The sequence below is a fragment of the Mobula birostris genome, chromosome 12, assembly GCF_030028105.1.
Source record: "Mobula birostris isolate sMobBir1 chromosome 12, sMobBir1.hap1, whole genome shotgun sequence".
Classification (NCBI taxonomy): domain Eukaryota; kingdom Metazoa; phylum Chordata; class Chondrichthyes; order Myliobatiformes; family Myliobatidae; genus Mobula; species Mobula birostris.
In genome coordinates, this window is record NC_092381.1 from 23,633,171 (window position 1) to 23,647,045 (window position 13,875).

The 13,875-nt window shown below is 42.9% G+C and overlaps 1 protein-coding gene across 3 annotated transcripts in view; it reads right to left on the reverse strand.

Annotated features, from left to right (window-relative positions):
* The window catches only part of abca4b (ATP-binding cassette, sub-family A (ABC1), member 4b), a 173,075-nt gene that overhangs the window by 106,405 nt on the left and 52,795 nt on the right, over positions 1-13,875 (reverse strand). For all 3 annotated transcript variants that reach the window (XM_072273476.1, XM_072273475.1, XM_072273477.1), the window contains 3 exons: positions 11,586-11,807; positions 8,110-8,314; positions 941-1,027 (listed from right to left, as the gene is read on the reverse strand). In XM_072273476.1, the coding sequence (XP_072129577.1) occupies positions 941-1,027; positions 8,110-8,314; positions 11,586-11,807 (514 nt within the window). The remainder of the gene's footprint in view (positions 1-940; positions 1,028-8,109; positions 8,315-11,585; positions 11,808-13,875) is intronic.

Below are 13,875 nucleotides of genomic sequence, written 5' to 3' on the forward strand. Positions count from 1 at the left end.
CCCCCAATTTAGCCCTAGCCTAATCACAGGACAGCTTACAACGACCAATCAATCTAACAAATGGCACGTCTTTGGACTGTGGGAGGAAACCGGAGCAACCTGGAGGAAACCCACATGGTCATGGGGAGAGTGTACAAACTCCTTAAAAGCAGTGGCAGGAATTGAACCTGTGCCACCAGTACTGTAAAGCGTTGTCCTACTCACTGCGCTACCGTGCCGCCCAAAATATTTCATATCAAATACGCCTAAATCTTTTCATACTACCTCACCTGACGATATCTTTACTCAGATCTTGCTCTGTCCAGGAGTGCTGTGGATACTCAAGTTAATATTTGTATTTACAGCATAAGAGAATCAGTTGGGAACGTATGCCTGAGGTATGGGACTACTCATGAATTTACTGAACAGTAAATTCATGGGTAATCCCACAGGCTCAGGGGGCTGTATAGCCAAACATGGCTTCTATTTTGTACGTTTTTATGGAATTATTTATCTTGTATCCTTGGCTGCATCATGACAATGAAGGTGAATTGTACACAAGCTCATTCCTGTCACATCCAGCGATGCCCGCTCAACACTGAGCCATTATACTGCCACCCAAGAAAACTTGGCAGTTTGCCATTGTAATGAAAACACCATTGAAGCTGTGCATTGATGTAAGTTTAAATGCAGTGAGCACAAGGCTTTAATTTTAACAAGAGTATAGACAGCATGCCGAGTCTCTTTTAAGTCTCTGGTAATAATAGGAAAGAACTGGCTAAGTTTTCAGACACTTTTAAGTGGAGAATTCTGCCTTCACAAAGCCAGATGTGATCAAGTTAAGTAATCACAGGGTACCCACTCTGACTGTCTCAGATGTACATTCCTGCAAACCATATCACCTATAACAGGGGGGAAACACAACTGGGAAGAAAGGTTTCTCGGTTTATAAATAACTCACCTTCTGTTGCAGCTTGGGGCTTTTCAGCACCAGCCCAGTAAGAAATCTGGAGTGGAAAATACCAGGGTGCTGGTACTCCATACTGACCTAAAGAACGGGAAAGAAGCACAAGGTGAATTAAAGCATAGATACAGCGTTCTGGGCGATATTACCCCGAATAGTGATTAATATTGCCACAGAAACACAGTGGTTAGACTACTGTACTGGTGTCTAAAGGTAAGGACGATTGATTGAAAACTCCAATCCCAGCGCCGCATTGGGAAATTTAAATTCAAGTAATTAAAACTCTGGAGTTAAATGCTAGTATCAGCAATGGCAATTGTGAGGCAAGCTTCGAATTTTCCATCGTCCCCAAATACAAGAACATTATAAGTATAAACAGGAGAAAGTTTGCAGATGCTGGAAATCCAAAGCAACACACACAAAATACTGGAGAAACTCCAACAGGTGAGGCAGCATCTATGGGAAGTAATTAACTGTCAATGTTTCGGGCCGAGACCTTCCTTTGGGGCCCAAGTAAGGGTCTCAGCCTGAAATGTCGACTGTTTATTCACTTCCATAGAGCACGCCTGACCTGATGCGTTTCTCCAGCATTTTGTGTGTGTTGCTTAACATTATGAATATATAAAGTTTCTCACTCAGAATGCTGGAGGAACTCAGCAGGCCAGGAAGTATCTATGGAAAAGAATAAACAGTCGACCTTTGGGGCTGAATCGAATTGAATTGACTTTATTACTTACGTCCTTCATATACATGAGGAGTAAAAATCTTTACATTACATCTCTGTTCAAATGTGCAATGTGCAATCATAGTAATTTATGATAAATGTTATGTACAACAGGATTGTCAATATAGCATAGAAATACAATTTTGTCAGCTTGAATTAATGAGTCTGATGGCCTGGTGGAAGAAGCTGTCCCGAAGCCTGCTGGTCCTGGCTTTTATGCTGCGGTACCGTTTCCTGGATGGTAGCAGCTGGAATAGTTTGTGGTTGGGCTGACTTGGGTCCCCAATGATCCTTCAGGCCCTTTTTACACACCTGTCTCTGTAGATGTCCTGAATAGTGGGAAGTTCACATCTACAGACGTGCTGGGCTGTCTGCACCACTCTCTGCAGAGTCCTGCGACTGAGGGAAGTACAGTTCCCATACCAGGCAGTGATGCAGCCAGTCAGGATGCTCTCAATTGTGCCCCTGAAGAAAGTCCTTAGGATCTGGTGGGGCCCATACCAAACATCTTCAACCGTCTGATGTGAAAGAGGCGCTGTTGTGCCTTCTTCACGACGCAGCCAGTAGAATGTACAGACCATGTGAGATACTTCTTCAGGACTCTATACAATACAATGTTTGCTTTTAATGCTGCTAGTGTAACACTATGACAGATCCAGCTGTAAGTCTGTGGTTCAATACCTGCTGCTATCTGTAAGTAGTTTGTACGTTCGACCCTGTGTGTTTCCGCCACGTGTTCCAGTTTCCTCCCACAGTCCAAAGACATATTTATTTATTTGGAGATACAGCGTGGAATGGGTCCTTCAGGCTCTCTGAGCCGTGCCGCCCAGCAGCCCAGTGATTTAACCGTAGCGTAATCACAGGACAGTTTACAGTGATCGAGTTTATATCTTTGGACTGTGGGAGCAAGCAAAGGAAACCAAAGTGCTCACAGGAAGGACGTAAAACCTTCTTACAGAGGACGTTGGAATTGAACTCTGAACTCCGACCCCCCCAAGCTGTAATAGTGTTGTGCTACAGTGCTGGGTTGGTGACCTGTGGGCATGCTACGTTGGCGCTGGAACAGAGGTGGCACTGGCAGTGCTCAGCATGGTCCTTGATGACATGATTTGACATGTGATGTACGTATGACAAATAAAGCTAATCCTTCTTACCATCTAATTTGTCTTCCTTTTTTTTAAAAATATACTGATTAAGCCCAGATGAGGTGAACTGTTCAAACTGTCATGATCATCGTGCCAGCAAATCTGCCTGTTGGAATACCATTATTAATTATTCTGATATGGTTTCAATGGGAACGTCATCATTACCAAAGGAAACTGGCACCTTTCATTTGCTTCTCCTGAGGACATGAAGGTTGGGGTGAGGTAAAGTTATTTTTTCCAGAGAAATACAAATGCAAGCAATCTTTAATCCTGTTTTGGCTCACAACTTCCCCTGGAATGTCGGCATTTCCATGAGGGACTGCCAGCACTTAGTTACATAGCTGAGGGAAGTCTGGGACTCTGTTCAAGTGGGCACGCATGCACGCATGCATGCAGATATTCTAAACGTCACAAAATTGATTGTTGCTGGGAGTTTGGGAAACTTTGCAAGAGGGCATAGGGTCACACAAGTAATTACTGCTTTAAGGTCACAGCTCTGATTTAAGTTCCCTGGCTGTTGAAGTTGGATAAGATGTTGGTGAGGCCAAATTTGGAGTATTGTTGGCAGTTTTGGTCTTTTTTCCTTGTTGTGTAGGAGAATGAGGGGAGACTTGATAAGGGGTACAGATAAGATAGATAAAAGCAGGTTTTTTCTTCAGAGGTTGGGTAAGACTACAATTAGAGGTGATAGGTTAAGGATGAAAGATGAAAGGGGAACCTGAGGGAGAACTCTTCACTCAGAGTGTGCAAACAAGCTGCCAGTGGAAATGGATGGGGTGGGGTTTCAGTTGTAACATTTAAGAGAAGTTTGGATAAGTACATGGATTGGAGGTCCAGGTGCATGGTGATAGGACAAGGCAGAACAACAGTCTGGCACAGACTAGAAGAGCTGAAGGACCTGCTTCTGTATTATATATGACTCTATGGCTCTAAGGTGAGAAATGTTCATGCATCAGGTTGGACCAGAAGGATTCAGTTCTTTTCAATTGGAACTCAGCAAGATGAAAGAGTCTGTCTCCTGATCCAGAGAGCAGGATTCGCTGGAGGTTACTCAGGATCACAAATGTAAAAGGAAATGGCTGAGGGATTGGAGCAGGGGGCAGGGATTCTGATTTCTGGATTATTGGAATCTCTTTTGGGGCAAGTGTGACCTGTACAAAAAGGACGGGTTGCACTTGAATCTGAGGGGGACCAATATCCTGGTGGGGAGGTTTGTTAAGGCTATTGGGGAGAGTTTAAACTAGAACTGCTGGGGAGTGGGAACCAAACTGAAAAGACAAAAGAAGGGGCAGTTGGTTCACAAATAGAGAAAGCTTGCAGATGGTGTGAGAGGGAGGATAGGCTGGTGATAGAGAAGGGATGTGCTCAGACCGATGGTTTGAGATGTGTCTATTTTAGTGCAAGGAGTATTATGAACAAAGTGGATGAGCTTAGAGTGTGGATCAGTACTTCGAGCTATGATGTAGCCATTACAGAGACTTCGATGGCTCAGGGGCAGGAATGGCTACTTAGAGTGCCAGGCTTTAGATGTTTCAGAAAGGACAGGGAGGGAGGCAAATGAGGTGGGGGCGTGGCACTGCTGATCAGAGATAGTGTCACGGCTGCAGAAAAGGAGGAAGTCATGGCGGGATTGTCTACTGAGAATCTATGGGTGGAAGTTAGGAACAGGAAGGGGTCAAAAACTTTACTGGGTGTTTGTTATAGACCACCCAATAGTAACAGGGACATCAAAGAGCAGATAGGGAGACAGATTCTGGAAAGATGTAATAATAACAGGGTTGTTGTGGTGGGAGATTTTAATTTCCCAAATATTGATTGACATCTCCCTAGAGCAAAGGGTTTAGATGGGGTGGAGTTTGTTAGGTGTGTTCAAGAAGGTTTCTTGACACAATATATAGACAAGCCTGCAAGAGGAGAGGTTGGACTTGATCTGGTATTGGGAAATGAACCTAGTCAGGTGTCAGATCTCTCAGTGGGAGAAGGAAAGCAACTTAGAGATAGTGATCATAATTCTATCTCCTTTACCATGACATTGGAAAGGGATAGGGACAGACAAGTTAGGAAAGCATTTAATTGGAGTAAAGAGAAATATGAGGCTATCAGGAAGGAACTTGGAAGCATAAATTGGGATCAAATGTTCTCAGGGAAATGTACAGCAGAAATGTGGCAAATGTTCAGGGGATATTTGTGTGGCATTCTGCAAAGGTATGTTCCAATGAGATAGGGAGAGGATGGTAGGGTACAAGAACCGTGGTGTACAAAGGCTGTTGTAAATCTCGTCAAGAAGAAAAGAAAAGCTTATGAAAGGTTCAAAAAACTAGGTAATGATAGAGATTTAGAAGATTTTAAGGCTAGCAGGAAGGAGCTTAAGAATGAAATTAGGAGAGCCAGAAGAGGCCATGAGAAGGCCTTGGTGGGCAGGATTAAAGAAAACCCCAATGCATTCTACAAGTATGTGAAGAGCAAGAGGATAAGATGTGATAAAATAGGACCAATCAAGTGTGACAGTGGGAAAGTGTGTATGGAACTGGAGGAGATAGCAGAGGAACTTAATGAATACTTTGCTTCAGTATTCACTACAGAAAAGGATCTTGGCGATCGTAGGGATGACTTGCAGTGGATTGAAAAGCTTGAGCATGTAGATATTAAGAAAGAGGATGTGCTGGAGCTTTTGGAAAGCATCAAGTTGGATAAGTCACTGGGACCAGACGAGATGTACCCCAGTTTGATGTGGGAGGCGAGGGAGGAGATAGGTGAGCATCTGGCGATGATCTTTACATCATCAATGGGGACGGGAGAGGTTCCGGAGCACTGGAGGGTTGCAGATGTTGATCCCTTATTCAAGAAAGGAAGTAGAGACAGCCCAGGAAATTATAGACCAGTGAGTCTTACTTCAGCGGTTAGTAAGTTGATGGAAAAAGTCCTGAGAGGCAGGGTTTATGAACATTTGGAGAAGCATAATATGATTAGGAATAGTCAAAGGCAGGTCGTGCCTTACGAGCCTGATTGAATTTTTTGAGGATGTGACTGAACAGATTGATGAAGGTAGAGCAATAGATGTAGTGTATATGGATTTCAGCAAGGGATTTGATAAGGTACCCCATGCAAGGCTTATTGAGAAAGTCAGGAGGCATGGGATGCAAGGGGACATTGTTTTGTGGATTCAGAATTGGCTTGCCCACAGAAGACAAAGAACTGTTGTAGGTGGGTCATATTCTGTATGGAGGTTGGTGACCAGTGGTGTGCCTCAGGGATCTGTTCTGGAACCCCTTCTCTTCGTGATTTTTATAAATGACCTGGATGAGAAAGTGGAGGGATGGGTTAGTAAATTTGCTGATGACAGAAAGTTTGGGGTGTTGTGGATAGTGTGGAGGGCTGTCAGAGGTTACAGTGGGACATTGATAGGATGCAAAACTGGGCTGAGAAGTGGCAGATGGAGCTCAACCCAGCTAAGTGTGAGGTGGTTCATTTTGGTAGGTCAAATGATATGGCAGAATATAGTATTAATGGTAAGACTTTTGGCAGTGTGGAGGATCAGAAGGATCTTGGGGTCCGAGTCCATAGGACACTGAAAGCTTTGGTGTAAGTTGACTCTGTGGTTAAGAAGGCATATGGTGTATTGGCCTTCATCAACTGTGGGACTGAGTTTAGGAGCCGAGAGGTAATGTTGCAGCTATAAGGGACCCTGGTCAGACCCCACTTGGAGTACTGTGCTCAGTTCTGGTCGCCTCACTACAGGAAGGATGTGAAAACCATAGAATTGGTGCACAGAAGTTTTACAAGAGTGTTGCCTGGATTGGGGAGCATGCCTTATGAGGATAGGTTGAGTGAACTCGACCTTTTCTCCTTGGAACGACGGCGGATGAGAGGTAACCTGATAGAGGTATATAAGATGATGAGAGGCATTGATCGTGTGGATAGTCAGAGGCTTTTTCCCAGGGCTGAAATGGCTAACATGACAGGGCACAATTTTATGGTGCTTGGAAGTAAGTACAGTGGAGATGTCAGGGGTAAGTTTTTTTACGCAGAGAGTGGTGAATGCTTGAAGTGGGTGCCAGTGATGGTGGTGGAGGCGGATATGATAGGATCTTATAAGAGACTCCTGGATAGGTACATGGAGCTTGGAAAAATAGAGGGCTATGAGTAACTCTAGGTAATTTCTAAAGAAGGTACATGATCGGCATGGCATTGGGGGCCAAAGGGCCAGTATTGTGCTGTAGCTTTTCTTATTTTCTATGTAAAAAAAAATTACTTTAGTTATGGCCTCACGGCAAAGGGGGTCCTGGTTGCTGTCTCATAATTCTAGTGACCTGGGCTCACCCAGCGTGCTGTCTATGTGGGGTTTGCAAGTCCCCTTGTATCTATGAAACATGTTTGATGGCTCTTATCAATTCTCTTGCCCCTAGTATCCTGTTTCCATAGTATCTGACAGGTACTACGCTGTCCAAGAACTGGCTGATAAATAACTGTGAGGAACACACACAATGTGCTGGAGGAACTCAGCAGGTCAGTCAGTATCTATGTAAAGGACTGAACCAACATCCCTTCATCTGGCTGATGAAGAATCTCAGCTGAAACGCTGACAGTTTATTCCTCTCCATAGATGCTGTCCAGCTTGCTGAGTTCCTTCAGCTTTTCGTGTGTGTTGCTCAAGATTTCCAGCGTCAGCAAAAACCCTTGTGTTTATGATAAATAGCCACCTTGTGCCTGTCCTTGTTTATTGTATTACAATTGAAAGCAAAAAAGAAGATTAAAATGCAGGATATCAAGATTGCACTTCTCAAAAATGATCATAATTACATTTGATTATTAAATGTTACCTACAGTGCAATTAAACAGTTAAACGTAGCAGAGACTGTGATCCCTTCTATGGTTTAGGTGTAATTCAGGGATAGGGAGATATATTGTTAGAATAACAGGTGGAATTAATAATATTTGCAAATCATCGCTATAACAAAATCTTGAGACTTCATGAAAGAGCTATCTCCTGTAAAATCTATATGTAATAAAAATATTGAATGGATACCCAGTTTGATAAGTTGGAGTCTTGACTTCACAATCTACCTCGTTATAACCTTGCACCTTCTTGTCTACCTGCACTGCACTTACTCTGTAACAGCAACACCTCATTCTGTTTTCTGCTTTGTTTTCCCTTGTACTGACTGAATGCATGGTGTAATGATTCAATCAGTATGAAAAGGATGCAAAATGAGCTTCTCACTGTATCTCAGTACATGTGATAATAGAATATCAACTCCAGTAAACCAGTTTCAATCTTCCACTTGACGTCAGCATACCTGGAAACACGGCATCGAGGTACCAGGCGAGAATTCCATACAGAAAAGCGTCGAACAGCATCATTGCGATGGAGAGCAGCATACTATACTCGTCCCCTTCAACAGGACTGGCGTGGATATTGCCCAAATGTAAACCAATGCCCTGTTCCTCGTAGCGGGATAGATACTCCGATCCAAACCCAAAGGCCACTGGAGACAACAGACTCTGAAATGTCAAGAAACAAACCAACCATTCAGCGACGGTCACAGCACAGAGCAAGGAGCACCACAGAACAGAATGATGACCGTCAGGCCCATCTAGTCCTTGCAAGGTTATTATTCTGCCTAGTCCCATTGACCATAGTCCTCGTACTCCTCCCATCCATGTACTTATCCAAACTATTCTTAAATGTTGAAATCAGACCCTCATTGACCACTTCTGCTGGCAGCCCTTCCACGCTCTCACCACCTTCTGAATGAAGAAATTCCCCCTCATGTTCCTCTTTCACCCTTAACCCAGTGTGTGTCTCACCCAATCTCTGCATAAGAAGACTGCTTGCATTTACCCCTCGTGCTGCTCTTCAATGACAACGAACTGCTTCTGACACAACCACAGTGAAAGCTTTTAGAATATATATCAGTACAACCTTGAGCAGGCCATTTGGCCCACTATGTTGTGCTGATCTTGATGCCAATTTATATTAAATGTCTTCCTGCTGTCTCATCCCTATCCCTCCATTCCCTTCATATTTCCACTGTTATAAAACTACAGAACGGTTCCCTCGATGGACTCTTGACCTCACAATCTGCACTGGTATGACCTTGTACCTTCTCATCTATCTGCACTACTCTTTCTCTATAACTTTAACACATTACTCTGCACTCTGTTATTGACTTACCTTGTAATACCTCAACGCACGAACAATATACAGGACAAACTTTCCTTTGTACCTTTGTATGTGTGGCAATAGTAACACAATTCCATTTCCAAAATATTTATGTGTCTATCTAAAAGCCTCACAAACTGCACCTGTGTGTCTGATTCTAATACAACCACTGTTATCCTAATCCAGGCATCTACCACTCCTAGCTTAAAAAAACTTGCTCCTCACATCACCTTTAACCTTCCCTTCTCTAACCTTAAAGACATGCCCTCTGAGGTTTGACATTCTACGCTGAGGAATAGGTTCAGGCTGCCTACCCTATCTACGCTTCTCGTCATTTATAGAAACACACATCAGGTCTCTCCGCAGCCTCTGATTCTCAATGAAGAACAACCCAAGTTTGTCCAACCTTTCCTTACGGCTCACGTCCGCTACTGTGGGCAGCATTTTAGTAAGCCACTTCTGCACCCTCTCCATTGTCTCCACATCCTTCCTGTAACATACAATACTCCAAGTGCAGTCTGACTAAAGTTTCGTACAGGTACAGCATGACTACCTTACTTTTATACTTGATAACCCTACCAATGAAGGGAACCTTGCCATAGGCCTTCTTTACCCTCATACCCGCCTGCATGGCCACTTCAGTAAACTATGGACATGGACCCAAGATCCCTCTGTGCCTCAGTGCTATTAGGGAGTCTTCCATTAACTGTATACTTTCTCTTTTCATTTGATCTCCCAAAGTACAACCCCTAACACTTGTCTAGATTAAACTCCAGCTGCTACTTCTCAGCCCATATCTGTAACTGATCTGCATCCCGCTGTATTCTTTGATAGTCCTTTATACTGTCCACAGCACAATCAGTCTTGGTGTCATCTGCATGCTTGCTAATTACCCATCTACAATTTCATCCAAATCATTGCTACACATTGCAAACTTTTACTATTCTCTTTCTGAGACTTTAAATGATGTTGCGGAAAAATATGCCCTTAATGATGATGGTGTTCTTGAGTGTTCCGGCTAAACACAGAGAAGAGTCAAGGAGCAGCACCTCACCTGCTGTGTAAGCTTGCTATAGCTCTCAGAATTCTTCTTTATTATAGCCCAGAAGAAGGCCACTTGGCCCATGCAGGACCCCAATGGACAATCTTGCCCGACCCATTCCTCCACCCTTATTTTCCCTGCAGCAATACCCCATTCTCTCCCAAACGTGCCTATTAACTTTCACATGGTCCTCTTGCCACTTGATAAACTAGGGACAATTTACACAGTGACCACAGCACATTTTGTAATTGTGAGGAAACTGGGGAATCCAGGGAGAACCACACAGTCACAGGGAGAGTGTAGAAACGCCCCACTGACAGCACCAGAGGTCAGGATCGAATCTCAGTCCCCGCAACAGTGACACAGTAGCATACACTATTGCACTATTGAGCAATGAATTCAACTATTTCAGATAGCCTACCTTTGCAGTAGTAATGGCAGCAACTTCTAATGCTAATTTGGGTTTGCTCAACCTCACTGAGGAACCTCTAACCCCATCGGTGTTCCCTGCAGTGTCTGCTAGGTTTTGCGCTGATGAAGAGATTGGACAGTCTCTGGAGCATCAGGTGCTGAGGGGGTGACCTAATATTTCTCTATTTTCTGAGGAGACTGAGGTCCTTTAACATCTGCTGGACGATGCTGAGGATGTCCTACGAGTCTGTAGTGGCCAGTGCTATCATGTTTGCTGTTGTGTGCTGGGGCAGCAGGCTGAGGGTAGCAGACACCAGCAGGATCAACAAACTCATTGGTAAGGCCAGTGATGCTGTGGGGATGGAACTGGACTCTCTGACGGTGGTGTCTGAAAAAAGGATGCTATCCAAGTTGCATGCCATCTTGGACAATGTCTCACATCCACTACATAATGTACTGGTTGGGCACGGGAGTACATTCAGCCGGAGACTCATTCCACCAAGATGCAACACAGAGCGTCATAGGAAGTCATTCCTGCCTGTGGCCATCAAACTTTACAACTCCTCCCTTGGAGGGTCAGACACCCTGAGCCAATAGGCTGGTCCTGGACTTATTTCATAATTTACTGGCATAATTTACATATTACTATTTAACTATTTATGGTTCTATTAATATTTAATTATTTATGGTGCAACTATAATGACAACCAATTTCCCCCAGGATCAATAAAGTATGACTATGACTGATAGAAGAATATAAAATTATCAGGGTCACCTTATGTACACTGTCACTTTATGGACATACAACTAAGCTATCTTATGTATTTATCTTTATTGTGCTTTTAAAATTTTATTATTCTGTTCTTTATCTTTGTTCTTTCTTGTGCTGAATCAGATTTGGAATAATAATTATTTCATCCTCCTTTACACCTGACATTAAACAATCTTGAATCTTTCTAATGGCTGAAACAATTCATGAAAGGCCTCCAATGTGACTCAATGTCCAAGCTGGGTGTGAAAATCCTTATTTAGTTCCTGATTAAAATATTGCAAATGTACTTTGCAATGATCCTCATCTTGAAAGCCCTCATCTATTAGTTAATATGAACCAGTGCTGGACTATTCAAAGAGGTAAGGATTTCACTCTGTTAAACTTACCACTGTCAACTTCATATTTCTGGTCATCCTGTCCTGCCAAGCATAGCAGAGAATGTGAGGCAGGTAGAGGCTGAAGTAAATGATCCCACTGCAAGCAGCAGCCACGTTTGCCTTGGAGAAGAACACACTCAGCAGGAAGCACTGCATAATGGTGGCTATGGTAAAGACCAGGAGAAAGACAAAGAGGAGGAAGGGGTTGCTGTAGTGCAGCACATTTCCTCTCTGGGAACAAAAGCAAAAGAGAGTCAAACAATTAAAATCTTAAAGAACAAAATGTGAGGAAGACAAACTTCTGGAGGACATGAGAAAGAGCAAATCACATAATTAAAGGCTTGGTCAGTGACAAGAACTCTGACAGTAATTGATGATAAGCTTTGTGGACACTTTAAATAAGTGCCCAGTAGTGGATTGATAGTACTAACAATGTAATTAAAATCTGAAGTCTGGAATTACTCAGCAGGACAGATAATATCTGCGGGGACAGACAGATGAAAATGTTGATGGACCTCAAGTTTAGGGACTGGACTCTGTAGTTCACGTTATGATATATTTCTGGTTTCTGGTCGCTTCTTTTTTGGTTGATTTTGAATCAGGGCAGCTTGCAGATATGAAAACTGAGCTGAAATGAATATCAAGCAACACACATCAAAGTTGCTGAAATGAATATGCCTGGATTCTTTTGATTTTGTGTTTTATATTTTGTGTCGCTCACTTGTTTTTATTTTGGTTTCCACTTGCACGATTTGTTTTGTTTTGTGTGTGGGATTGAAGATTTTCTCTGAACGGGTTCATAGTCTTTTTTTACTTTGTGGCTGTCTGTGGAGAAGACGAATCTCAGGGTTGAATACGGCACACATACTTTGATAATAAATGTACTTTGAATCTTTGAATATAATCGCAAAGAAAGCACGACAGTGCCTCTACTTCCTCAAGAGCCTGCGGAGATTCAGCATGTCATGAAAAACCATGGCCAACTTCTATAGATGTGTGGTGGGAAGTGTGCTGACTGGCTGTATTATGGCCTGGTATGGGAACACCAACGCCTTTGAGCAGAAAATCCTATAAAAGGCAGTGGATTCAACCCAGTACATCACAGGTAAAACCCTCCCAACCATTGAGCACATCTACGTGAAACATTGCCATAGAAAAAGCAACATCCATCATCAAAGATCATCACCACCCAGGCCATGCTCTTTTCTCACTGCTGCCATCAGGTAGAAGGTACAGGAGCCTCAGGACTCACACCACCAGGTTCAAGAACAATTACTACCCTTCAACCATCAGACTCTTGAATAAAAGGGATAGAAAACATAGAACATAGAAAACCTACAGCACAATACAGGCCCTTCGGCCCACAATGCTGTGCCGAACATGACCCTGCCTTAGAAATTACTAGGCTTACCCATAGCCCTCTATTTTACTAAGCTCCATGTACCTATCCAAAAGTCCCTTAAAAGACTCTATCGTATCCGCCTCCACCACTGTTGCCGGCAGCCCATTCCACGCACTCACCACTCTCTGAGTAAAAAACTTTCCCTTGACATCTCCTCTGTACCTGCTCTCCAGCACCTTAAACCTGTGTCCTCTTGTGGCAACCATTTCAGCCCAGGGAAAAAGCCTCTGGCTATCCACACGATCAATGCCTCTCATCATCTTATACACCCATGTAACTGTATTCATTTAAGGCCTCTTTTACCTTATTATTTCATGCTCATTATTTATTGCTGTTTATTTATACTTGCATTTTGTATACTTACAGTTTGTTGTTCATTGATCCTGTTTACAGTTATTATTCTATAGGTTTGCTAAGTATGCCCGCAGAAAAAGAATCTCGGAGTTGTATGTGGTGATATGTACATACTCTGATAATAAATCTTACTTTGAACTTTGAAGTTCATTAACCTTGTGTCTCCCTGGCCTGTGGGCATTTCTAGCATTGTCTGTTTTATTCCAAATTTTCAGTGTTTGAAGTTGCATTTGTAACATATTCCCCAATGTTTTTGTTTAATGAAGAACAGTGAATGAACATATAACCCTCAAACAGAGCCAACACAAAAAAAACAATTAACCAGCCATTTAATTCATTTTCACAAGACCATTTCTGTTTGACTGTGAGGTATTTTAGTAGGCTATGAATAGATTCAGGCTTCTACATCTTGAAACTTTCAGACATAAATAATTTCGATGCTCTGGGGTTCCCTGCAGCCTGGTGATAGTAACAAAAAGCTCTGGAGATAAACATCTGTCCAGATAAAGTGACTGCACAATCCAATCTCCATCAAAGTCACAG